This window comes from Hylobates moloch, unplaced genomic scaffold (genome assembly GCF_009828535.3).
Source record: "Hylobates moloch isolate HMO894 unplaced genomic scaffold, HMol_V3 SCAFFOLD_43, whole genome shotgun sequence".
NCBI lineage: Eukaryota > Metazoa > Chordata > Mammalia > Primates > Hylobatidae > Hylobates > Hylobates moloch.
The window spans coordinates 218980-246967 of record NW_026652318.1 but is presented as its reverse complement, the minus strand read 5'-3'; the positions used below and the strand labels follow the sequence as shown (position 1 = coordinate 246967).

At 39.5% G+C, this 27988-nt stretch overlaps 2 protein-coding genes across 4 annotated transcripts; both read right to left on the bottom strand.

Annotated features, from left to right (window-relative positions):
• Positions 1 to 2435: 2435 nt before the first annotated feature.
• LOC116463578 (cyclin-L1) lies at positions 2436 to 17313 on the bottom strand. 3 transcript variants are annotated; one of them, XM_058434742.1, is made up of 11 exons: positions 16930 to 17313; positions 16534 to 16608; positions 15993 to 16102; positions 10137 to 10257; positions 9284 to 9348; positions 7394 to 7493; positions 7177 to 7281; positions 6950 to 7091; positions 6599 to 6710; positions 6401 to 6499; positions 2436 to 3728 (listed from the first exon to the last, which is right to left on the bottom strand). In XM_058434742.1, the coding sequence occupies exons 1-11, from the start codon at positions 17230 to 17232 to the stop codon at positions 3674 to 3676; spliced, it is 1287 nt and encodes a 428-aa protein (XP_058290725.1). In that variant the 5' UTR covers positions 17233 to 17313; the 3' UTR covers positions 2436 to 3673. The 3 variants fall into 3 exon arrangements, with proteins under 3 accessions (XP_058290725.1, XP_032002662.1, XP_058290726.1); XM_032146771.2 differs by lacking the exon at positions 2436 to 3728 and adding an exon at positions 4916 to 5708; XM_058434743.1 differs by lacking the exons at positions 2436 to 3728; positions 6401 to 6499; positions 6599 to 6710; positions 6950 to 7091; positions 7177 to 7281 and having other exon boundaries at positions 7486 to 9037.
• Positions 17314 to 19892: 2579 nt separating this feature from the next.
• LOC131382535 (keratin, type I cytoskeletal 18-like) lies at positions 19893 to 21073 on the bottom strand. The gene is given in 2 exon segments (XM_058434740.1): positions 19893 to 20496; positions 20787 to 21073. Coding segments are annotated over 2 exon segments (891 nt in total).
• Between the last annotated feature and the right edge of the window lie 6915 nt (positions 21074 to 27988).

The following is a 27988-nucleotide window of genomic DNA, read 5'->3' as shown; positions in this document are numbered from 1 at the left end:
CCGACAGTCTTGCTCTGTCACCCAGACTGGAGTGCAGTGGCACGATCTTGGCTTACTGCAACCTCCACCTCCTGGGTTCAAGCAATTCTGCCTCAGCCTCCCAAGTAGCTGGAATTATAGGCACCCGCCACCATGCCCGGCTAATTTTTTGGTATTTTTAGTAGAGATGAGGTTTCACCATGTTGACCAGGCTAGTTTCAAACTCCTGACCTCAAGTGATCCACCCACCTCAGCCTCCCAAAGTGTTAGGATTACAGGCATAAGCCACAGTGCTCAGCCATATTTTTATTTTTTAAGAGCAGCTAGAGGTCTAGGTTTTTAATGTAAATATTTCCAATTGAAAAATATCAGCCAGTTCATTTGTAACAAACATTGTACAACTCAAACAAAATACATGTGCAGGCCAGGATTTGGCTCAGGGCCCACCAGTTTGCTACCCGTAGGATGTTGTTTACATTTATGAACTCCAGGAACCTAGTCCTCTCTTTGTAAGAGGTACAGATGTTCACGGAAGGGTGACTGGACATGCCCATACAAAAGACAAGAAAGTGTGAATGATGATGAAGCCTTTAAAAAGAGTCACTCAGAGAACTGGTAGTATGTTAAATTCATTCATTCCTCAAGTAATATTTATTACATACCCTAATATGGGCCAGACACTCATAGGATTAGTTGAGGGACATACAATAACGAATGAACTACAGACCTGCCCCTCCCTTACAAGCTTACATTCTAATGAGGAAGAGATTAAATGATAAAGTAAATTTCAGTTAGTGGTAAGCATTATGAAAAAATTAGTGCTGGCTAAGGGATAGAACATGATAGGGGTGTTTAGAGAGGCTTATTTAGAAGGGGTGGTGAAAGCAGCCCCTCTGGAGAGGACTGCAGAGTGGGACCTGAATAAAGACTATCTCTGAGACAGAAACATCCCCACATGAGGATGGCAATAAAGGCTCAGGAAGAGATGTGCACATACAAGGAACAGAAAAAGCGAGGTTGATGGGAGAGGCTGGCAACGGGCATTTTACAGAGTGATATGGGAAACCACTGGAGGCTTTATATATTAGAGCAATGTGATTAACACTTTAAATAGATCATTTTACCTACTGTTCAAAGAAAGGATTGTGGCAAAGGCATGACAGAAATCGGACTATACCTACCAGAAAAGTGATATGTGATACAGGGAAATTTGATGAGCTATAAAAGCAGGCAGGGTAGGAATTTTCTCCGTACTTAGAACTGGGTTAGAATTACATTGAACATAGATGGCAAAAGCAGAAGGGAGAAGAGGACACCTGGAATCAAAGAGCCTAAGCAGTTTTGCATGCCTTAATTATGAAAGTCTTGTACTGTTCAAGATTTTCTATAAGGTACATACATTATTGAAGATATTGTATTAGTATTAGTGGAGCATTCTCAAACAGCTGTCTTTTGAATTATGTTTGAGTGGTAGAATTCAAACTTTTCTGAATATTTGAGTGTGTTCCAATGTGAAGTTTGGATTGCAATGGTAAAAATAAATCCTATTTGCCCAACACATACACTACATAAAATGTTGTAAGGGCCAGTAGACAAGAGGTAAAATAACTTGTCAAGTCACTGTGAAGGAATGATTTAAAATGCAGAGCTGACATGAAGTCTATGTTCCGTGTAATAGACGGAAATGTTCAAATGATTACAAAGCCAGGCTTTGAACAAACGGAAGTGTTCAAATGGTTAGAACATCAGGCTGTGGCTTCCAGCCTTAGAGTGAAAGGGATGAGGGGCTCAAGGCCCACACAATGAACGCTGCTCCGTTCCAATTTCCACATAGGGAAGTGATGTTCCTCTTATCAAACCTCATGCACATTCTGTCTCTCCGAACCCTTCAATATGCCCATGCGTAAGACCCTCAATATGTCCATGCTTTTAACTTCATTTTTAAAAATCTAGTATGTAAATGTTGAAACTTATCTTCATAACCTATTACAGTTCATGAGTTAAGAAATGGCTCTTAGAACAAATTATTGTTATGAAATTATTTTTTGAAAACTTTCATGAAAACTGAATGTTTTAAGTAAGCTTTTGATGCAGACTGGTGTTAATAATGGGGTTATAAGTGGCAACACTTAAAAGCTATTAAAGCAAAACCTAGAACTTCAGTTCTAAGAATGTAATTTTTATGTTCACTTTGTTTTAAAATGGGAATATGGTTAAGAATTTCACTAGTCTTTAAACTAAAGATACCAACTGCAAAGGACAAATGTAGTGTTCCATAACATGAAAGGACTTGTACTAAAAATCAGGATTTTGCCGGGCGCGGTGGCTCATGCCTGTAATCCTAGCACTTTGGGAGGCGAGGCAGGTGGATCACAAAGTGAGGAGATCGAGACCATCCTGGCTAACACAGGTGAAACCCCGTCTCTACTAAAAACACAAAAAAACTAGCCAGGTGTGGTGGAGGGAGTCTGTAGTCCCAGCTACTCAGGAGGCTGAGGCAGGAGAATGGTGTGAACCTGGGAGGGGGAGCTTGCAGTGAGCCAAGATCACGCCACTGCACTCCAGCCTGGGAGACGGAGCGAGACTACTTCATCTCAAAGAAAAAAAGGGTTTTAATTTGTGGGTCATTTAAAGAAAAAAAGTATCAGGATCATTAGGACAAATAACATTTTCATTGCTGTAATGGGCCAACCAAAACATGAGACAGAGAACAGAGGGAAAAACAGATACAAAAGCCGGTGAGGTACAAGCACCAATGGATAAGAACTGAGAACCCAGTAAAATACCTGGTGGATGAGGCAGCAACCTAGTTTTCAGTTCTAAAATAACAGTCTGGGTGTCCAGGCTTCTAATTCCAAACACGTAAAAAAATTAATCCTGAATCTGATCAAGCCTCAAGATCTACCAGTTTACCACACAGTGGACAGAAAAATGTGTTCAGTGACAGCACAGAGTTACAATGAACAAACCCAGAAGGTGAAAAATCCTTCAGGACATGACCCAATTTCTTCAAATAAGAAATATGGAGAAGCCTGTGGTTAAAGCCAATGCAACATATCTGGACTTTGAACAAATCAGTTAAAACAAATTAGAGATGAGGGCTCTCTGGATACTGACAGGGGTAGTAAGGCATTACTTTTAACTCTTACAATAAAGCTATATGGTTATGTTTTAAAAATCCTCAACCTTGTGGACTGAAACACTTGGGAACAAACTTTACTTGTATGGGATTTTCTTCCCAATGGCAAGGGTGGGAGGTGAAGTGGTGAATTGGTGGGGTACCGATTAAGTTCTGCTAATCATTATTTTTGGAGTTAATAAACAGGTATTATGGGTATTACACAACTTTGTTTCTCAAAATAAGTTTGAAAATCAGTATTACTTTTAGAGAGTTTTTAAATAGCCATAGAGCAGCATGAGGTTAACATCCTGACAACTTAGAAAACGGATTCAGTAACAGACAGTAAGACAAAAATCATGACCCTAAAAAAGATCTTTGCCTAGCCCACAAAGCCACCTCTAAAAACACCTTTAACATACAAACCTCATTCCACATGCAGGTGTATCCTCCACAACTCCCCATCTTCACAAACAACCCTCACCCACAGCACTCCTATTTCCAGGCAAAGATTAGGGACATAAGTAATTTCAATACTATTAAGAATTTAATACTTGGGAGGCTGAGGTGGGAGGATCACTTGAGGCCAGGAGTTCGTGACCGACCTGGGCAACGTAGCAAGACCTCGTCTCTAAAAAAAAAAAAAAAAAAAAGTTAAAAAAAAAAATCAAGATTAATTTGCTAATAGGGCCTTTGCTGACATTTGCCTTTGCCTTTCTTCAATGTCTGTCTTGTAAAGGAAACAAACTGTTTAGCATTTAGAAGCAGTTAGCTTTTCAGAAATAACAATTTATAATTCAGCAATGTGTATTACAAATCATGCAGAAAGAAGTCTTAATGAACTATCTACCCTCTTTCAAGCATGAAGTGGCTAACTTATGCTGGGTCTTGTTAGTTTCTGGTTAGTCTTTATAGTTAGAACTATAACTGATTTAAGTAGCACACCCAACACTTTCATATCCTAATGAATCTTATCTCCTTCAAAGGAGTTGCCTTGTGAAGCTATTTTTCCAGCCTCCACCATCTGCCATTGGTGAACACATTTTAAGTCTTTGGAATCCTCTTCAGAAGCTGTAACTTTATTTTTAAATATATCCTTAGCAGTAATACATCTTCCTCTTTGTGGGTGTATTTTATTTCTTGAAACAGCCAACAAATCACTTGGAGCCAAGTCTAGTGGACAATTAAAGTAGGTAAAATAAATGTAATGGAGACCTTAGTGTAATTATAAAGCAATGCAACATTTTGATTCTGTAAACTGATTTCCAAAATGTTGAAAAAAATACTAAATGTGAGTAACTTTAAAACATTCATTTGGATAGAAATTCTGGCTTTTTCATCAAAACTTCACTTCTTTGTGATCAGCTTGTATTCTATCAACCACTCAAGGTCAGGGGCCTCATCTTTTCTCCTAGCCTACGTAAAAGTCGTAACATTAAATGCCTAAATTATACGGAACTGTTAAAGCTCAATAGTTACTAAGTTTTGGTTCATTCAGTAGGGTACCTCATTTCAGAAATAGTACTTAAATCTGGCTCAAAATTACCTTATGATACCATTCAAAAGCAAATCAGGTTTTTTGGTTTAGTGTTACAATATAACATTTAATTCTACATTGTTGGGCAACTCCCATTTACTTTTTCCATATATACAGTGAAGACTTACAATAACTCACAATGCAGTTAAGAATTGCATTTTAATAATCTCAAACTACCATCTAATGGAGGAAAGAATAAGTTTGTCAGAAAACCAGTACAGCCATTTTGCTATTAAAATTTTCCTTTTTAATAATTTATTTAAATAAGGTATTTGAAGCAGTTTAGAAAAAACAAGATTTGTATTTTATTTCCTTGTAAAAATCTTTACACATGCAGACAAACCAGTGTTAAGAAAGTATTCACCATCATTTAAACAAATAACCACTTAAATAGAACAGTGTCTGCAATTTTATCTGTATAAAAATAAGATACATTTTTACAGAATTCACGCTCCAGTTCTTATAGCAATAAACAATACACAACTATAATAAAGTACAATTGAACCTGACCATGGTTTTTAATTAGATACTGCTAGGGCATTTTAATGTGCAAAAAAATTAACATAGTTCTTTTCAAAAGAAACTGTCCTCAGTGTTCTAGAGACCTAGAGGGTTTCAAGAAATCAAATCCTAATCAGTTTGCGTTTAATGTTTTGATTGAGTCCATACATCACACTGCAGATAGGCAAAACCAAGAACTGATGCAGGCTCAAGGGAAGAGAAAGTCAGCGCCTGTGCCTGCCATGTCCTGAGCGACTGCCACCATGGTGCTTGCTTTTATGGGACCTCTCAAAGGAGCGAGATCGTTCACGCCTGTCCCTATGATGTCCCCTTTCATGCCTGTGTTTCTTGGCTGCATCTGAGTGATCCCGAGACTTGCTCTGAGATCGAGAACGAGATTTTTTCCTTTTATGACCATGTCTGTTTGAACTTTTTAAATCATCTCTGGTATGCTTGACCTTAAGGTGAGGAGAACCATGATTATGATGTCTTCGAGGGCTTTCACTGTGACTGCGGGACCTGCTTCTTGATCTCGAGCTGTATGTTCCAGATCGACTCCGCCTATTATTATAGCTTAGATAATAAAAATTTGAAGTTTAAGTTCAGTTTCTATGGGGAACAGATTATTCTGGTGGTTGCTCATAACAGGTTCAAAACAAAACTACCAGCTACATAAATGACAAACCAGAACTTTTCAAAATCTCCCCACCCCTCACTGCTGTATGCCCAAGCCTATATATAACATATTAAATCTTAAGCAAATGTTCTTATGTCTCTATTCCGAGGGGAGTAATTAGCAATTTTTATAGTGTCCTAGAGCTATGCTTTTTATTAAATATCTCCCACATGTTCAAAAGACATTGAAGAGCCACGAGGAGCCAACAATCTAATTACAGGCCTAAGGAAGATTCATTGACTGGTTAATTTGATTATTGGTTATTAATAAGGGGTTAATGAAATACATTTTCTAACTGAAATTAAAAAAAAAAAGAAGTTTTCACATTATGAACAATACTATGGCCCTCAAGCACTTTGTGGGTAGCTCCTACACTTCTCCAAAAAACATGGGAGAAAATATAACAGAATGCCATTAAGATACTCTATGTCCAGAATATGTCCAAACTCATTTCTCATAATTTGCCTCATATTAAAAGCCTAATTCTAACCTAACTTTGAAAATAATCTATGTTCAATTTTTAAAGAAAAAGCAATAAACCTTTAAAAACTCCAAATAAGACTGCTTAACTAAGAAAACATTTACTTACTGTCTTCTTGGAGTATGTGATCTAGAACGTGATCGTGTTCTTGACCTTGATCGACTTGCACTTCTGCTATTTCTACTTCTCTTGCTGTCTTTTCTTACACTTCAAAAAATCATGACATATTAGTTACAAACTTAGTGTGTTAAAAAGTAAACACATAAAAGATTCCTCAAGCCTGTTTTCCAGCCCAAGTATACTCACCCATTGTAAGGGCTTTTGGAAGCCTGTTGTCTATCCTCAGGTTCTTTTTTGACTGTCTTCACATTAATGGAGATTGGTGATTTCTCTTCAGCTTTTACTTCTCTTGGCGATGCTTTTAAAAGACATAATAATAACATGTTAACTACTGGATTTAACAGACGGCCAAAAGTTATTTCTAAATGTAACTCAAAGTACCATGCTTCCGCTTCCATGTTAGTTGACTGCCATGAGAGAACACAGTAGCAGTTTCTTAACATCATTTTTCTCTATGCAACTTTCAAATGTAACAGCTCTCTAATAAAGACACACTTTCAGTGCCCCCAAGTCATTTTAATTCTAAATACATCTTACATGGCTTGGAGGCTGGAGAAAATCCACCCAGGGTCGAAAGGGCTGGAGTTCCATCTGGATTCAATCCCTTTGCTTTTAATTTGGCTTCTTGTAAGGCTACTTTTCTTTTTTCTACTTCTTTTTCCAGTAATTCGTAGTTGGGCTGTTGGAGAAAAAAAGTTAGTATTTCTTTCTCAGAGTAGCTTAGACTCTTAACATGTTGGCACAAACGAGTAAATACAGAATACCTTTTTTCTGGTATAAAGCCTAAGCGTTTCTATGCAGATTTCCTGGATTTCCTCTTCTGTAGTACCAAAAAGAAGAAACCAATGGGGACGAGTTGGCAATGGAATCTAAACCATAAGAACAGAATGTTTTAAATTAAATTTTTGCTAAATCTGTATTGGAACCACCGAAAATTTGTGTGATTTATCCTGCAGAACAAAATGGGAAATATACACCTACCTGAAGTGCTCTAGCTGCAAGGTAGATGCAAGCACATGCTATAGTCTCTGGTTGAAATCGAACAAACACATTGGTTCGAAGACTGTCATTCATGTAATTCCTGAAAAATATTTCAACTATAAGCTTGCATGTAAACAAACCATTTCTTCTGAAGCTTACATTAAATTGGAGACTCAATCTACTTTATTCTTTTTTCTTCTCTTATTTATATTCACATCCTCATATTCTAGCATAAAACAACTCTTAACAAAAAAATCAGTTAGCAATAAGAATTTAATACTAGGACCATATGCAATTTTCCTATATATGAGCGAAGCCCTTTTAAATTACTTCGTATTACAATCCAAACTAGAAATTACTTCTAAAGTTAATATATTTCTGTAAAAAGCAATGCTTTTACAGTCAATTTTGACACGATTAGTTTCAGAAATGATAAACCACTCCAATAATACTTCAAGCCATTAATTACTGACCATCTCTCCTTTATCCACAATAAAAGCAGTGTCAACCAAGTTCTTTTCAAAAGCTCAAAATACCGTTAACAGGGGTAAAAAGGCATTTTCAGTAAGTACCAAGTTAAACTTATATTAAGAAAGCTAAGATACTTAGAAAATCTAGATAGGGAAGTCAAGAGCAATAAACACATATAATGGCCTTGTTTACATACCTTTTTTGTGACTATGTAAAAGAGATAAACTATTTCAGTTAAAAAATTGCTGAACTTTTATTAATGAACCCTCCCCACAACATTCCTAAACTATTAAAGAAATTTTACAGGTAATTTAAAAGGTTAAGCTGAAATTAAATGGACTATTTCTTAAAAATCCTAAACCATGAGAACTGCTATAATCCATTTTATGCAACACATACTTAAAATGTCATGCATTTTATAAAAATGAGATTTTTCTAACATTACAAATATTTACTGAGTCCAAAAGAAGCATGGCAGTCATAAAAAGGACATCTTGCTGGGAAGCCCAGAATATAAAAATTACTTCACTAAGTCCTTCACATCAATAGTCTTAGGAAACAGTAGTTGTGACTGAACTACAAACTCCTTGGCTTGACCTTTAAATAAGCCAGCACTCCAAATCACACATCTGCATCTCAAGAAGTCCAAGTGCTAAAGCATTTAAGCAATATAATAGTAACATCTCTTTTAAAAATGAAGTGCTTCTTGCTTCTAATATTATTACCCGCAATACAGCCAAGCAGTTATACAAATTAAGCCAGTGTGGGAACTGGTGCCCATTTTAAGCTGCAAGTTTGCAGTCTCCTTTGGTAGAATTCATGCTATACACACTGAAAATAAAAATTTAGTCAAATTCCTAATAAGAAACCATTTAATTCATAATGGCTGCACAACAAATCTATCAAAAATGAACTATTCATTTTGATAGTTACAAGTATACATTAAATACATAGGCATGTCAAATAGTTACTTCTAGAAGCAAATATACAAATCCTTTTGACACCCCGACAGAACTAGAAGATGCTGCCAGATGGATATGGACCACTTCAGTGAATCTCGGATGAGAGCTTGCACTGGATTGGCTGGAGAGCAGGGTAGCCAATCAGGCCATCCTGAGGTCATGGGCTGAAGTGCAGAGGGCAGAGTTCTATGACTTACCATCATGGACTACCCTTTAATTAAAGAGTAGAAAAAAGAACAAAGTTAAATTGAGTTCTCCATTAAAAGTAATTAGTCAAGCCAAGAAAACAGGAAGCAGAAATAAGCATTATTTACCTTTTGGTTAAAAAAACAAAACAAAAAAACAACAAAAAGCCCCAAACAAACTTATCTCATTATTTTGGAAAGGGAAAACGAAACTTACTTTATTTCTGCTTCTGTTTTCCTGGCTAGGAAAGAAATCTAAAAAAGTGACTTACCAGGCAGTTTGAACCAGGGTTTGATTACGTTCACATTCTAAGACTTGTAAATACATAACAATGATCTGAAGGACAAGGAAAAAAACTCAATTTAGTATACTGGTAGTTCTTTTGGAGTAGAGTTCAATGAAAAAAGTAATTGAAAATGTTAGACTCAAGTTCTAATTGTGCATTGATAATACAGACCAATTTAAATGTACGTAAGATTCTAATGTGAACTGTTATATGACTAGATTTTATATAAATTACGAAGTATATTTCAAAATTGTACAGGAAAAAAGGCAATTAAAAGAATATTTTTCATTGGCACTTTACTATGTGATGGGCACCGTGCTAGATTATTTCACCTAATTTCCCAAGGTACATTTCTAGCCCAGGTAGTCCTGACCCGGGTAACTCACTCTACGGCTTATATTGATAATGAAAGCTAAGAGATGTTAGGAGAAACAAATTTCCAATAATGGTAACAGTGAGCAGCCAACACACTTAGACATTCTACTATGACGATAAGTGTGCCAGATACTTTTGCAGCTACACATTTTATTCCTTGTTATGAGGAACTTTACATCTCTGTTTTCTAGGTGGAAAAACTGGGACTTTAACCACAGAAACAAAAATAACTTCTCTATGAGCACACAATTAAGATTTAAGATTTGAACCTCCATTTTTGACTGTCATTTTACTGATAAATCTCAACATCCAAAAGAATGTTTTTCGATGAAGTCTGAACCTTTAAACGAATGCTTTTTAAAACCAAGGTTAACGCTCAGATAGAAACATAAATTCATATAAAATAGAATTTTTAGAAAAGTCCTAATACTTACGAACCCAATTTCTGTACTCTACAACTCACCTTATGAGGATGCTTGACATGAACACAAAATCCCAACTCCTTTAGCACCCTCCTCTCTGCTTTGATAACTTGATTTTTGGTGTTAATGTAGTTCTGATCAAGGATCAGGGGGCTTGGAGTCCTATAGTTTGTAAGAAATAAAATCAAAACTGTTTTGCACATCCAAAAAATTTTATTTGTGGCATCTCCATTTTCCCTTCCAACCAACTATTGGCAACAGAAACCAGCTTTTTAAACTCCTGCAAACAAGTTAAAGCATTAATCTTGTGCTGTCCAAGTTATGCTAATTAAATATATATATCTACGAGACTAAGTTCCTAAAGGAACTAACAATTCTGTAATGAAAAAAATTCACTCTAATGCTCTTGAATTCATCCCTGCCAACTTTTCCATTCTGCTTATATTCTAGGTGTGTGTGTATATATATACATATATATATATATATGTATATATATATATGTATTTAACTTTAGTGATAGCATGATTTGTTATCACAAACCTCAAAGTCTCTCCAAGAGACTTTCCACTGGCCAAAGTCATGTGCTCCAGGCTGGTCCGATGGTAGTGGGTTATCAGAACTTACTAATATCAGTGTCACTAAAGTTGGTATACAATCCCCCAATGCTATCTGACTGGCAAAACAAACAAACAAAACAACTAACGTGCTCCTAAGATTTACAGTACTATAAAGTCCTCATAAGATCATACTGATTTTTCACTCATTCTATATGGCCAAAATTTTTCAAAAGTTAGGGGGGAACAGTGGGTAGTTAATCCAGATTCCCCTCCAATGGGGTAATATGTTTTTAATAATTTGTTCTAAGAGCCTACCTCTTTAAAAAAGTAATCTGAAAACTAAAGATTCAGCTCAATTACCCAAGTAAATTAAAAATCGTATTTAAAACTCCACGTGACCCATGAGATCCAGGCCAAAATTTGGTCAGGGTTGCAGTTATTAGGCAATATGCTTTACTATTAACACAGAAGAGAATGAAGGGCCATAGTGAGGGAACCAGAACATATTCAAGGGCTCTGTACCAGACTAAATTTTGGTAATTCAGAAGTTTCTATAATACAGACGGCTTATGTCAGTGGTTTAATGCTTTAAAAGTAGCACATTCAACTGATGTTATCCCCAAATGTTTTATTACATAGTTTAAAAACTTACAATAAAAGACAATCTTATTTATGTCTTACAATTCAAAACTGGTTTCTTCCTGAGAAGTTTCAGTCAAGAAAGGTTAAGGAATTGGGCTTTTGTTTTTTGTTGTTGGTCACGTCCGAAATTTACCCAAGTCCAACACATTCTTAGATCCAACCAACAAAAACTACAATTTTATCAAGACACTGATTATATGGTAAGTTTACAAGTAGAATACTTCAATATTTTTGTCCATACTCAGTTCATTTTCAGCCAAAAGACAAGAGTCTTTGCTCTAGGCAGAACACACGATCTATTTTTAAGACAGTCATCCTCTCTACCCCAATGCACACCAGATCCAGAAAAATGTAATCTCATATTTTTAAAACAAAAATCTATTTCAACACATGCACTGAAGGTTAGAAAACAATCTGCGATGAACTTCATTACCCCTATGATAACAGAGTAAAAAGTCAGTTATTATACATTTTCCTTATTTTCTTCCATTTAAAAATATTACAGAAACTGGAAAGCTTACTAAACAAAAATTGGCAGAGCTGACAAGATAAAAGACAGCTGTTACTTAAAATGGCCTTCACTCAGTTCCATTCCTCACACCTATGAGGAATGAGGCCACCAGCTGGCCTCATTGAGCTGCTTTCTAATATTAACGTGTAATGATGAATCCATTTTATCAGCTACAAATTGCTCTTTGGAAAATAAGTCAAACGTAATTCTCATGAAAACAACCTATCTCTCCCTCCATATATATACATATACGTGTATATATATGTATATACGTGTGTGTATATATATATATATACACATACATACAAACAAACATATTCCAAAGATCTTAAGTTCTATGATCAGGTTTTATCATCATAGGAAATTTGGAAAAAAGTTAAACCAACCTCAGCCTCTTTTTAACTTATGGCTGTGTTATCTAATGGCTCTCCTTAACTGTCATTAAGAGATAAAATAGCTCCAGTGTCACAGCTGCACACCGTTTTAACTCTTAACCCCTTGCAATCCAGACAGAAGACGGTATCATCAAAATCCCTAGTAAAATGTAATTTTATGAAAACATAGTTGTCTCATTTTTCTCCATTTGTTAATAAAAATTATCTATACCTCTTCAGATAACCTGCTTTAGGAACTGCCTTCAAAGGGTGATATAATTGATTTGTTCTTGCAATTAAAGAAGCTAAATATTTGTTTGAATTATAGCTACTATTTAGTCCCAAATCAGACTTAATGATGCCATGTTCTTTGTTTTTGTGTCAAAATTCCAATGACATCAAAATAGATTTAAGAAAACCAAACCCATTATTTACTATAATTCAATATATACTTAACTTCTTGCTTAATCCTGCTATTTATTACCTGCAATTTTCAAAGTTAACTTTGTGGGTACATAACCTAAAACGAGACACCTTTATTTTGTTCAGAATTGGTTCTACCTCACAAATCAACGGTGCACCCGTAATTTACAACTACCTGGTAGAGATTACTTTGTATCATAAATTTAAAAAATATATCTCCATCAATCAGAAGTAAACAAAGTCTCAAAGTATAAATTAGTACTTTCTGTTGCAGCAAGCACATTAAATTAAGGCCTGCTAGAATTTCTTCCTCCCCAATCAGGTAAACTTTCTTTGCCAATAAAGTTTGAGGAGGTGGCATTTTAAAATCTCTTTAAAATAGAAGTCTTCATCTATTCAGAGAAAACTCAAAAATAATTTTCATTATCAACACACAAACTAACTCAACCTCTGCTTTAAGTTTCTATTGTCCAATTTTTCTGATTTATACGAGAATTATTTTCAGCATTAGAAAATCCTGGTCTTTGGTCATTAGAAGTTTATTATTATGGTTTGTTAGAGGAGCTATTTTCCTTTAGCATGATTATGTAATTGACACATAACTCAACAACAACAAAAATTACAAAGTCCAAACATGGTTAGTCTCATTTATGTGTTACAAAGACTGAGAAATTTTGGAACCAGGTCTTCAATAGACTATAACAGATTGGTAGTTTACAAAGAGGCATACTGCCAAGCAATATACAAAAATTTGTAATGCCTACTTAAAAGTAGAAACATCCTTTATAGGTATTTAAACAAACTGAAGGCCACCTTGTAGAGCCACAGAATTATACAGTAGAAAGGTGGCAGACTAAATGACATCACTTAACACCCTTCCAATTCTTACCTATCCAACTTTTATTATCTATGGATACACTGAAAATACATCATATTTACTAATGAGAATGGTTAAACCAGTCTTTGAAAATTTTAATACGCTGCATCTCAAAAGTAAATATTTGGAAACTACGACAATGAAAAAGCAATCCCCCTCTAAATTTAGCCGTTTATTGTGAACTTATAATATCGAACCACAAAATACTGAAGGAGGAATAGGCCAAACAATCCAGGTTGGGGACTAAGTACTGGTACTTTTTAAAAAGCTCCTCTGCTAATTCTCAGTGTGTAGCCAGGCTGAAGAGACCAATGACCTACAAGCGACATGAATAATGTACCTCCACTGTAATTGTCAAAGTCACACTACAACTTAAAGTTATGAATGAACTAGATTAAAACAAATAGCATCATTAAGACAAGTGAGATGCTTTACGTAACTAATGTATAATACTGATAGTACTTTCTAATGACATTAACCTATGCAAAAATAAATACAAAGCTATAGTTCTAATAACTTGGACAGCAAAGACAAAAGCTTATAACAAGAAACAGGAGTTTTTCTAAATGGTTCACCAGTGGCCAACCTGTTAGTCCCCGATTCCAGTGACCTATTCTCAGAGCACTGGCTTCTCCTTGGGGATTTTCGATACTTCACTCACTGTTGCCATGACGACAGCTTCATCTCTATGTACCACTCCACATCACCCAGGCTTTGGTAAATGTAGCTGGTCGCTGTATAGTCGGTTGCAAGGGAAAAAAGAGTTGAAGTTAATAACATATACAAGTTACCTGCTTGAGTAAACTTGTAATATGCATAGAAACACTTTTACATCCTGCTTTAAAAAAAGGCTTCCATGCAATTAACAACTCCTTTTAAATTTTGCTATAATCAGACTTCTAAGATTGAAACAAAATCAGTTTCTCTGTAATAATGACCCAAAAAACAAAGTTACATCAGACACAACAATCAAGTGAGATTATATTATTTTAAATTCCATGGTTTTTACAGTTAAGACCTATTCTGACATCAACAAAGAAAACTCTTTAGTCTCACAGAAAAATTCCACAAAAGATAATCATGTGATTACATAATAGTTGGCTCAATGGTTCAAAGAATACTAGAAAACCATTTCCTTTAAGCAAAGAGAAACCTTTGACTAAAGACAGAGCCTTGTATTAGTGTCATTACTTTAAACATCCTGAAGAATCAGCCAGGTATCTAAATACAGATTTAAGCTCAGACCATACCAAAGACCAATTTGAAATCTTCCCAATTCCCAGGGACTCATCAACAAACTAAAAGATACTTTAGAATTTAAAAATTACTCTATCCCTGGACACAGTTAAGGTGAATGAGAAAAGATGGGGGAGAAAAACTATGTAGGAAAACTGTTTCAGACTTTTTGACTAGGATACTCTTTTTTTAAAAAAGAACTGTCTGTAGACTCACAGAATAGACTAGTCATCTTAAAGTTGCTTTAATATTTGCTTGTCTGAATAGTTCCATTACTGCCAACTTACAGATTCAGCCAATAAGGACTACTCATGTAGGATACTAACAGCACTAACCAACATACCCAACCCCCAGAACAACTTATAATCCTTTTAATAACTTCCTTTCAAACTCAGTACAATTTGCCTAACATCACTACAATTCCTTAAAGAGTGAATGCAAAAACTATTCTACACCAAATATATCATTCTGCAGCATGTACTGGAAGTCACCTGTAGATGCAGGAAGTCCTGCAACAAACTTTTTGGTACTGCCTCACAGGAACACATAAGTCCACATAAAATTATGTTACCACAACACCTAGGAGATACTATTTCAGTCTCTGTATTTTCTTACAACATCAAATAAATGGCCCTATCTAAATGCAACCCAATCAATCTTACTTGTTAAGTTTCTAACCCACTCACTGAGACTGTATCTGACCAAAACAAAATACCTGTTTAATCCCTTTGACTTCAAACTTCAAACTTTATCATCCTGCAGTCCTTTCAGATCCGGTATTATTCGATTTATCGTAGTTCAATGTTGAGAAGTACTCTAACAAAAGCCAACCTCGATTGATAAAGAATTAACTGGGACTTCGAGTAGAAAAACAATCTACACAGAACTTTGCCACAATATTAACTTAAACTACAGTGTTTAAACTTCCAGCCTTCAGTCTTCCAGAGAGGGGAGAGGAAAAATAACTTACAGAATACACTCACACTTGAGCCAAATGTACTCCCTTTCTTGTTTAATCTTAAGCCACAGGCCTGGCTTCACAGCACTGTTAGGATTGTCCATAAATGCAACTGCCTCTACAAACTTTAGATAACCGGTTAATTATGTTTCTTTTTTCAAATTATTTTAAATATCAGTGTTCCTATATGAACTTTAACACCTAAAGTCCGTTTTCTTTTGCATCCGTATTCACTTGAGAGGAAAGATGTTTTGATTTGATGACTGGTGCACGGTACAGCAGTAGCAAGAGATGCTATGTTCAATAATGCCAATCTTACCTTTTTCCTCTTAACTGGCGGAGGTGGTGGAATACATTAATCACATCTCTTATTCTTCTAGGTGCTTCTTCGATTTTTGATGCAAGATTAATACAAGCCATAGCAACAATCTGAAAGAACCCATGAGCCACAAAAGCCATTGTTAGATTAAACTCACTTTGAAGAATAAACTTTAGAACATAAGTGGGACAACTTTCAGTAAAATTAGAAAGGACATCTCTATGCCATAAGCCTACCAGCTATGCTAGTACTATACTTTTTTGTTGTTTCATTCATCTTAATTTTGGTTCCAGAGTCAAGCTCAATCTTACAGGAGTTCTGCATTTGGTTGAAAACTGTACTTCTCGTTAAGAGGGCACTTAGGCTCGGGATCGATTTTGAACCACACTATAAAGGTTTCCACTTCCTGGCGAGTGAGAAGTAGGTACAAAGGCCTAAACTAAACCACTCCCTTTCTGGAATAGCTGGCTGCTGACACTACCCCTACTCTGCCCATTTCCGGATGAAAAAAATCCCTTTTACCCGCCTCCGCTGTGCTTACCTCGAAACTGTGTTTGACGAAAGATTTGGAGTAGAAAAAACGATGAAACAACACCTGCCCCGTTGCCATCGCCACCTGCAGACAAAAAAGGAGAACGGAAGCGCAGGGGTCAGGCGGGCCCGCTCCAAGCGCCGCCGCCATTTTGTGCCGCCGATCGCTTCCCTTTCCCCTCCCGCCGCCGCGGCCGCCGCCGCCGCCGCGAACAGCCAGCTGCCAAGTCCTCCCTCCGCCTCCGCAGCCCCCCGCCCCGGCACGCCCCAGCCCCGGCTGGGCCCCGAACAGGAAAGCCTGAGGGAGCTGTCCCCACCCTCCCGGGGCACGGTGATACTGGCATGCGGCGTAGGGGACGGAGGGGAGGAGAGGAGCGCCGGGCCGGCCCGGGGCCGAAGCACTGACCTGCGGCAGCCGGAGGAGAATGCCGGCGGCCTGGATGAGCTCGCAGCCCAGGATGCGTAAGTCCGTCTCGCTGGGCAGGTCGAGCCCGTCCTGCATGGAGGGGGTGGGCGAGAGCCTCTCCTCCGGAATCAGAGAGTGGTCGATGGTAAGTGAAACTTCCGAGTACAGGCGATCGCCGATCAGGATCCCTCCCGTCGTGGTCGTCGTCGTGGTCGTGGTTCCGGAGCTGGAGCCGCCCGCGCTTGGAGCGGCCGATGAGGCGGCGGCAGCAGCAGTAGCTGTCGTATGAGGCCCGGACGCCATAGTCTTAGCGAGCCGCACGCAAGCCCAACGCAGCCGGAACCCGAAACAGGACTAACCAGCGTTCTCGGCGCGACGGATATTCCCGTGACCGCCGGGTTCTGGGCCGCTTCACGCCGCGTGCGCTTCCGCCCTGACGTCACCACGCCGGGCCGCCGCGCGCCAACTAGTCCCTCCAGGCCGCGCCTCCGCCCTCGGCAACTGGGCCTGCTAGGGGAGTGTTGGGTGCTGCGACAGACTTTGGGGTCCTCAGAGGCTAAGGAGGCCTTCTCTAGCCAAGGCCGGTCGAAACCACCTTCTTTGTGATACTTAGCCACACGAATAACGGAGCTTTACAAGATCCCTTATACCCAAAATAGAGGTGGCAGCATTGGCTAGCATCTCTGCGCCCCTTCGCCCTGCATTCCGGCCTCTTCCTTTAGCCTCGGCGCGGCTTGTGTTCCGCGTGTAACAAGGGAAGTGGCTGCCGACCTGAGCGCGCTTTGGCGGGTGGAAGTGGTGACTTTGTTGTCGTGTGTGGACGAATGTGTAATATAAAGTGACCCTCAAGGAATCTGGAGAGGGCTGCTTTACAGTATTTGAAGAACACAGGGCTGTGGACCGTATCGGTTCCCAAATGAAAGCTCCCCGGGGAGCGTGTTTTTGCCAGTGTGGGGAAGTAGGGCGGAGGCGTAGGAATGACCGCGAGGGTGGCTGCTTTCATAGCTCCGCTTGCGAAACTCCTGCCCGGCCTTTGACACCACCACGGCTTTCAGTAATCTGGAAAATCCCTAGTTTCCAAAAATAGTCTTAGGGCGAGGACTTGACAGAGGTAATTTGATTATGCCTGGGAGTCTCTATTCATACATGGTTACCTACCGCGGGTAGGCAGAATAGGTGAAGTCAACCTCGTGTTTTTTGTTTTCCTGTGATATTAGCTAGCAATTTCCAGCGTTTGGTGAACTTTGAAGTAAAAACAATGATACTGATCTAAACTACTAGAATCTAGGTTGGAAGGAAAGGAATGCATCACGTTTTACTCTTGACGCTCAGAAAGCGATACCCCAAAGACAGAGGCTTTAGAAGCTGCCTCATAATGCAGGTCCCCCAACCTTGACTTGTTGCTCCCACTTTCCCCAAGTGCAGGGAGGTACTCTCTGAAATTTCCTTCCTTGACTAGAGAAGCCTCTTTCTAGAAGAAGCAATGCATTCCTCCCCTCACTGAAATCTCAGAAATGCAGAAAGACTCAGAAATGCAGCCATGCCTGGAGGGACTTTTTCACAAGATAACTCAAAAGAAAATTATTTACTAATTAATTTCTGCCCATTCATTGTTCTTAATGATCATTTGCTGCTCCTCAAAATAAATGTCTACATTTCCCGTCTACCCTTTCCCCTGTGAAAAAAGGATGTAAAATCTTCTGTACTCCATTAAGCTACTGGGTAATCATTCTCCTGCTTTTACCCCGGTGTTATGTATGCCTTTTCTCCTGTTAATCGCCTGTTATTTAGTTGATTTTTTTGTTTTGTTTTTTAGATGGAGTCTCACTCTGTCGCCCAGGCTGGACTGCAGTGGCACGATCTCGGCTCACTGCAACCTCTGCCTCCGGGATTCAAGCGATTCTCCCACCTCAGACTCCCCAGTAGCTGGGATTACAGGCACACACCACCATGCCCAGCTAATTTTTGTATTTTTGTAGAGATGGGGTTTTGCCATTTTGGCTAGGCTGGTCTTGAACTCCTGACCCCAGGTGATCTGCCCGCCTCGGCCTCCCAAAATGCTGGGATTACAGGCATCCAAAGTGCTGGGATTACAGGTATGAGCCACCGCACCCAGCCTTATCAGTTGATTAAGTGAACCTTCAGCGGGCAAAGTTGTTTTAAAACGTACTGATACTTGAGCCTTGCCTGCAGAGGTTGAAGTCATTGATTTAAGGTGGGCCCAGCCAGTGGTTCAGTTTTGCCTGTCTTCCAGTGATTGGAATGTACAGCCAAGAGAGTATAATTATGGTGCTGGCAGAAGTATTAACCTATCTGGATGTCACTATCTTCACTTTCTGATTAGGCTGCTTCCAGGGAATCTTTCCACCTCAATATTTATGAGATATCTATGATTTTATAACAAACTTTTAAAGGAGCCTCGGTTTCCTTAAACACAATTGATGACACCAGTTTTCTCGTTTTCTTCCATTTTTGTTTTTAGAGCCAGGGTCTCACTATGTTGCCCAGGCTGGCCTTGAACTCCTGAACTCAAGGGATCTTCCCACCTCAGCCACCTGAGTAGCTGGGACTATAAGTGGCACACCACTGTGCCTGGTCAGTTTTCTGGTTTTGATAATCTATGGTTGTGTGAGATATTATCATTGGGGAAAGTTGGAGGAATATATAGGAGAAGTCTATTTTTACAACTTCCATATCTTCTTTCCAAATAAAAAGTAAAAACCCTAATTGATTATGTACTTCATTAAAACACTGGACTTCAATGAAATCATCACCTATATTTGTAATGACTTGAGAGTAATATAATTTAACTTTTTTTGACCTCTGAACTTTTTATTGGCCTCCTGCTCCCCAAAGGGTACCCTGCTTTTGCTGGCTTAATATCTCAGAACTTTGGTGTCTTTGGTCTCAGATACCACTTTGCCATCCACTATCCAGCGGCGGATGGTGGTCTTTTGGATGGTTTACATGGAGTTGCTGCTGTCCAGGGCATCACCAAGATTGAGGTCCTTGCCGTCTTCCAGCAGGCGGTGGTAGGTGGCGATCTCAGCCTCTAGCTTGACCGCGATGTTCAGCAGGCCCTCGTACTCCTGGGCCTGGCACTGTCCCTCTGCCCGGGCCTGTGCCAGCTCTGACTCCAGGTGCAGCACGATCCCATTGAGCTGCTCCATCTGCAGGGCATAACGGGCCTCCACCTCCCTCAGGCTGTTCTCCAAGCTGGCCTTCAGATTTCTCATGAAGTCCAGGTTGATCTCCAAGGACTGGACTGTATGTCTCAGCTCCATGAGTGTCATAGCTCCAACCTTGACGGACTGCGTGGTGACCCCTGTGTTGCTCTCCTCAATCTGTTAACACCAGTACTTGTCCAGCTCCTATTGGTTCTTCCAAGCCAGCTTGTCATATTGGGCCTGGATGTCTGCCATTATCTTGGTGAGGTCCTGAGATTTGGGGACATCTACCTCCACGGTCAACCCAGAGCTGGCAGTCCGGGCTTGTAGGCCTTTTACTTCCTCTTCGTGGTTCTTCATGAAGAGCAGCTCCTCCTTGAGAGCCTCAATCTGTCTCCAGCTGCAGCCGAGTGACATTAGTGTCATGGATTTCATTCCCATGGATGTTGTTCTTCACACACTGGCGCATGGCCAGCTCTGTCTCATACTTGATTCTAAAGTCATCAGCAGCAAGATGGGCATTGTCAATCTGCAGAACGCATTGTCCACAGTATTTGTGAAGATCTGAGCCCTCAGGTCCTCAATGGTCTTGAAGTAATGGCTCCAGTCTCTGACCTGGGGTCCCTTCTTCTCCAGGTTCTCCTGGATTTTGCTCTCCAGCCTCTGGTTCTCTGTCTCCAGGCTCCTCACTCTGTCCAGGTAGGAGACCAGGTGGTCGTCAGGTTTTGCATGGTCTCCTCGGTCTGGATGCCTCCCATTCCTGCCAGACCCCTGGCCATCCCCGTGGTCAGGCCTCCAGACCCCATGCTGCCCAAGAAGCTGGTGAAGTGGGACACGGAGATCTGGCAACCAGCGCCCCTGGCGGCTGCACAGACGCTGGCCATGCTGCTCACCAGCCAGGAGTCATAGCTGGGCACCTGGACAGAGCCCAGGGACCGGTAGTTGGTGGAGAAGGCGGAGTGAATGGTGAAGCTCATGATGTCCAGGGAGGAGGGTGAGAGGACAGAAACCAGGCTTTGCCGACCAATTTATCTTATTTTTAAGACATATCTTAATGGAAGATTTTCTCCTCTTTAGAGTCTTCCACCATGCCTCTGCAATAAGCTGGCTTGGTGATGTCTTGATATACTTTATATTTTTGCCCACTACGCTCATGGTTAATCCAGTAAAGGTTCACAAGCATAGGAGGGAGAAGTCTGGGGGATGAGTATAGGAGGAGGGTCCCTTGCTCTCTAGTAGTGCTCCTCTCTGCTTCTGAGATCTGTTCCCAGTGGACCTCTGCTCTCTACTTCCTGTATCTGGCAGTCATTTCCAGGAGAGCAGAGCCATCCAGGGCAGTTCCATAATTTTGTGCCCATTTCCCACTCATTTCTGACAGAATCTTTTATTTTATTGAAAACACACGATTGTTTTTACTGTTCCTCCCTCCCAGCTTCAACAAAGGTGGAGGGAGTGGGTCAATATTTTATATAGGTATTTACTTAGCATTAACTCATCAAACCATCATGTTATTTTAAACTTTAGTTTCATTTTTTAAAAATCTATGACACACTGTAATTTGAGGTGACAAAAAAAAAAATCATGGATAATCCAGAGGATGGAGGGCATTGGGGCTAGTGGCTCTACTCCACAAGGTTTTGTAAGGATGGAGGTTTTAAAAATGAGTCTATATCTGTGGATGGAAGGAAAAAATAATTTTAAAAAATGATAACTCTGTCCTATTCTTTCAGGGTCAAATTCCAGAAAAATCATACTTTGGAAATTCTTTTCTTTCTCTCTTCCTCCCCCCGCCGCCCCGCCCCCACCCCCAACACACGCACCTTTTTTGAGACAGAGTTTCACTCTGTCACTCAGGCTGGAATGCAGTGGCATGATCACAGCTCACTGTTGCCTCGACCTCTCTGGGCTCAGGTGATCCTCCCACCTCAGCCTCCCAAGTAGCTGGCACTACAGATGTGCACCACCACTAATTTTTGTATTGTTTGGTAGAGACAGGGGTCTCACTATGCAGCCCTACTTGCTCTGGAACTTCTGGGCTCAAGAGATCCGTCCACCTAGGCCTCCTAAAGTGTTGGGATTACAGGAGCGAGCCACAGGGCTCATCTGTGTTACCTTGTTTCTGTTACTTTGAGGAAGGTTGCTTTTCCAAATGTACCTACTTACAAAACATCGACATTAAAATGCAGATGTGGGAAAGACCACTGGGTGCAGTGGCTCACACCTGTAATCCCAGCACTTTAGGAGGACAGGGTGGGATGATCACTTGAGCCCAGAAGTTTGAGCCCAGTCTGGGCAACAAAGTGAGACCATCCCCCCTTTTTTAAAAAAAAAAGAAAAGGAAAGAAAAAGAAAACAAAAGTGGAAAGGGTAAGACCTAGTCACAATTATAAAGGATTCAAAGTTAGGAAGAGTGAAGCTCATGTTTTTTTGTTTGTATTTTATTTATTTATTTACTGAGACAGGACCTCACTCTGTTGCCCAGGCTAGAGTGCAGTGACATGATCAAAGCTCACTACAGCTTTGACCTCCCAGGCTCAAGTGACTCTCCCACCTCAGCCTCCCCAATAGCTGGGACTACAGGCACACACCACCAAGCCCAGCTAATTTTTAAAAATTTATTTTTTGTGCAGACAGAATTTCACTACATTGCCCAGGCTGGTCTTGAACTCCTGGGGTCAAATGATCCTGCTGCTTCCACGTCTCAAAGTGCTGGGATTACAGGTTGTGAGACACTGCACCTGGCCAAGCCCCCTGCTTTTTTTTTTTTTTTTTTTTGAGATGGAGTCTTGCTCTGTTGCCCAGGCTGGAGTGCAGTGGCACAATCTCAGCTCACTGCAACCTCTGCCTCCCAGGTCCAAGCAATTCTCCTGCCTCAGCCTCCCGAGTAGCTGGGACTACAGGCGCACGCCACCATGTCTGGCTAATTTTGTATATTTAGTAGAGACGGAGTTTCACCATGCTGGCCAGACTGGTCTTAAACTCCTGACCTCATGATCCACCTGCCTTGGCCTCCCAAAGTGCGTCAGCCACTGCACCCGGCAACCAAGCCCATGTTGGTGCAATAGTAATTACGGTTTTGCCATTTTAATAGCAAAAAATGCAATTACTTTTGCACCAACCTAATGTAAATGCATTAGTAGAAATGAATCCAGGTAAGTAAGATGAGACTACTGGAAAGTAAATGATTGAATTCCTTGTCACTCTAAGAAAAAATGTAATAGAAAGTCTGTAATTGTACACACACAGCAGAGGTCTGAATAGTAGACCCTGAGTTCACCCATGTCTAAAAGGAAATCCAATGATAAGTAAACATATTATTACATATTACTGTTTCAACACAGGCAGGCTTCCAGTGACAACTGAAGAGACAAGTGGAATTATCAGTGGCCTACCTGAGGCTACTGAAGAATGATACACCTGATGTTTAAATTAGTTCTCATTTTACTAGACTCTGTAGCCTCTCTGGGGAGCATGGTTTTCATTATTTACATTTTAGGTTCTTTAATCTTAAAATCACAATTGGCATCATTCCATTAATTTCTTTAGCAATCACCAGTAGACCACAGGAATTTAATACCTTGCCACCAAAACTTAGGCAAATTAAGTCCCCAGCTAGAAGGAGCTACACTCAATACACAGAAAGACAAATGTTAAGGTGACCAGCAAGTGTAAAAAGCAGGCAGAGAAGGGATAAGTCGTCATGCTTGTTGCCATTATGGAGAAGGCATAACCTTAAGAAGCTGCTAATCAAATTTCTATTGACGGCAGAGACAGTGGAGCACCTGACTTTATGCATGAGCTGTTCATGTAGTTAAATGACTATTATAAAACATGACCTCTCTGTCATATGACTACACACACTCTGAACTGGTTGTTCTCTTCATTAGAAATAGAGTCACTCTGTAAATGATTTGTAATGAACACCTAGGCATATGCTGCCTGGTACATCTCCTGATAGCCCTGGCCTGGAAATTCTGCTGCTGACTCTGTTGAGAATTAGTCCTGAGACTTTGGGCAAACATAGTTTTCTCATCTTTAAAGTGAGGGAGTCTGACCCTTGCAGGTCTAAAATTATTTGACTCTGGTCATGAACATATCTTGAACTTCAGACTCATTTTTGGTTCTTATTTCTTCTTTCTGTGTTAATCACCAAGTTCTGTTGGTCCTTCCTTCTAGGAAGGAAATTGTTTTTGAATCTCCCTGTTCTGTCTATTCTCACAGCTACACATCTGCTGTTACATCATGGTTGGACCATTATAGTAGCCTCCCAAATGGTCTCCTTGTCTCTATTTTCTCCCATCCCTTATTTGTCATGGGAAATCTCTCAATATTTTTGAAATACCAATTTCCCTACCTCACTTTTTTGAATAAAAACTTCGGAGATAAAAAATAGAGATTGTGACTTCTCAGCCTTTTGACTAAGATCAAGTGTAAAAGATAGAAATCAAACATCTTTTGGCAGTTGAGGCTTTCCACAATCTAAATTTACCTTGTCTTCTGTTTCCTTATCACATTACCACCTCACCTTATTCCCCACTGTGTTTCTGCCTGAACCAAGACCAACTGGACCTGTCTGCTCACTAACAAACATGTCATTTACTTTCCCTCATTCTATTTCTCAAGCCTGCAACATTCTTACTACTACTCCTTGTTAATCAAATCCTAGCAACTTTTTTGAGACTTGGGATGTTCTACGTTTTGCCGAAAGCCTTCCCCCACCTAATCTGACTTATACTAATTTTCTCCTTTCTCAGAGCCTCTCCTAGCATTTATGACCTCTTGTATGTATTTTGACATGATTCCTTACTATTATACATTGTTACTGATCTTATCATGGGTGTATGTCTGGACAAAAATAAGACCATTTTACATTTATTTGGCATCCTCTACAGCACCTGGTAGACACTGTGTGTATGTTAAGCACATAATCAGCACCCATGGACTGAATTTGCCCACTTGTTTCCTAGTGCCTTTCAAAGACAACCTGGTTTTGCCTTTTCCTTTCCATTCAGGAGCTAATTCCATCCTCATGTGTCTGTCCTACCAATACAGCTCTCTCTCACTAATAGAGGGTCCGGGGCCCCCATTTATCCTGTTCTCTTTGCAGCACTTTGTAGCAGATCAGCCGTGTTTCCACTTTTGCTCTTTGTTTTCTTACAGTGGGCTACTTAAATAGTCCATAACTTCTGCTCCATACAGGCACGGGCTGCAGAACAAGAGGCCTGTTGGAATTGCCATAACCAAAGAGATTGTGTATATTGTAGGGGCTGGGGAGTGGGTGGAAACTCACAGAAAGCAGTATGGTGAAGGGTTTTGGTGTCTGGTATACACGTAGGCTCTGGGACAGTTTTGGGGGTAGGTCTGGAAATTGGACATATGTGACTGAGATGTATGGCCGATGGCAATTTCATAAACAATTATAAAGTCAACAAACTCACAAATTTGCTTTTAGAGCTAAAGTTAATATTATCCAGTTCAGTCTCTCTTTTTTACACACAAGAAAACTAAGGTCCAAAGAAGTACTTGCAAATAGTAGATAATAAATATTAGCTGACTGCAAATAATCTAATCAAGTCAGTCTTTAGACAGATTCATTCTTTATGGTATTTAATGTCAGAACCAACTAGTCTTGGTTTTAGTCAGCAATTCAAGACTAAATCATACTTGTCAGCATGATAACTAAGCAAGACCCATCAAGGGAATCTGGCTTTGCTGACACCTTGATTTCAGACCAGTGAACCTGACTTAGGACATCTGACCTCCAGAACTGTAAGAAAATAAATGTGTGTTGTTTTAAGCCATCAAGCTTCCTGTAATTTGTTACAGCAGCCCTAGAAAATATACAGTGACCTTAGGGATTCTTCAAGTAAAGGTAAACTTCAGTAATATCTTTATCTCAATAGCACCAGAAAATCAGATAAGCCATATTAATTATGTTTTTTAATGTTACCAGATGTGGGCCACCAGCCTTAAGCCAGGGGGAGCTTTGTAAGACAGGAACATATAAAATGATAAAGCTTCTCTACCTACAGTTTTCCTGACTCTGATTCCGAGTGGGACAACCAGTGAAAATTGCAGGTGAAGAGAAGAAATGCATATTTATTCCTCCACTGGGAAAAAAAATACCATCAAAAGCTACGTGACTTGAGGTAAATTAATTTGCTTATTTAGGCAATTATTTAAGCTCAGTTTACTCACCAATAAAATGATAACACCTACCACAAAAAAATTGTTAGCACGTAAAATAATTATAGATTAATTCATGTATTTTCCAGTGCTTGGAAATGGAGATTCCCTATGTGGTGTTGGTCAATGGTTAATGCCTGTTCTGGCCAGGGATTTTTGATCTGCCAGCGGTGAACAGTTTGTCTTCATTCATTCATCTTTAAATTCTTACTTATTAATTGACAACTAAGTACCAGGTTCTATTCTAGGCATTGGGAATGTTTCTTTAAAAGTTTCTTAAAAAAAATAACAGGTTGGATCTCTGAGATATATTATTAAGTGAACCAAAGGAAGTTCCAACACAACATGTATAGTGTGATACCTTTTGTATAACATTAACAATATGTATATATCATATAGAGATATGTATATATCTGGCCAGGCATGGTGGTATGTGCCTGTAATCTCAACTACTTGGGAGGCTGAGGCTGAAGGATCTTTTGAGGTCACGGGTTTGAGGCCAGCCTGGACAATGTTGTGAGACCTCATTTCAAAATTTAAAAAAAAAAAGAAAAAAGGAAGCAATATGTGTATGTTTGGAAGGCTAGATATGATGCTGCTGCCTTTGGGGAAGGTAACAAGATCATTTTGGTGAAAATTGGGGAATACAGGTAGGTGGGATGGAGGCTTTCATGTTTTACTTTCTGAAGTTCTCTATTGCAATGCTTCTCAATCTATAGTGAAGAAACACATCTGGGAAACTAGTGTGGAATGATACTTCTGTAAAAATCCAATAAAGATATTAGTAAAATGATTTTCAGTTTTTTCTTTTTTTGAGACAGGGTCTTGCTTTGTCACCCAGGCTGGAGTGCCGTGACATGATCATGGATCACGGCAGCCTTGACCTCCCAGGCTCAAGTGATCCTCCCACCTTAGCCTCCCAAGTAGCTGGGACTACAGGGTTTGCACCACTATGCCTGGGTAATTTTTAATTTATTTTGTAGAGATGGGGTCTCACTGTGTTGCCCAGACTAGTCTCAAACTCCTGAGCCTCCCAAATTGATGAGATTACAGGCCTGAGTGACCTCATCCAGCTGAAATTTTTAAAGACATTGAAAATACAAGCCTGCATTGTTTATCATTAGATTCAACAGACATCAAATTATTCTGTCAACATGTCATAAAAGTTTCTAAACATTTACTCTCAATTGTTCACTTACCTCGTTGAAGATAGGTAAGAAGTTCAGAGTTAGATGCCAGTCCATGGGCCACAGGCAACTTTTTGAATGGCATTAAATATATATAAATTAATATATATGTAAATTAATATATATGTATAAAAATATATTAATTTATGTCCCTGCAGACATGCCCTATATTCTACCCCTAGGATTTTCAGTTACATGAATACATAACTCCTTTTTATTTATTTAATCTTAAATCCATCTTAACGGAAAGACTGATACAAGGAATATTGTGGTACGCTAAAATGTGGAGTCTGTAGATACACACACATTACACTGAACATATATGACTTATAGAATTGCAATGACTTGAACAAGAATTTTGACTCAGTCTGGTAATAATAGAAACAGATACAATGCACAGAAGGGTTTCAGAGGATGGAGGAAATTTTTGACAAAGAAGGTAACAAAAAGGAGGTAATATGTGGTCTAGGTTTTAAAGACTACATACATAGACATTGGTCAGAAGGATAAGTGTGGAAG

Excerpts from the sequence above, each read along its gene's own strand:
- LOC116463578 (XM_032146771.2), bottom strand. The coding sequence starts at position 17,232 with ATGGCGTCCGGGCCTCATACGACAGCTACTGCTGCTGCCGCCGCCTCA. Across the intron at positions 16,103-16,533 it reads TCGTCAAACACAGTTTCGAG|ATTGTTGCTATGGCTTGTAT; the intron begins GTAAGCACAGCG and ends GGGTTCTTTCAG. Across the intron at positions 7,282-7,393 it reads TTGCAGCTAGAGCACTTCAG|ATTCCATTGCCAACTCGTCC; the intron begins GTAGGTGTATAT and ends CTTATGGTTTAG.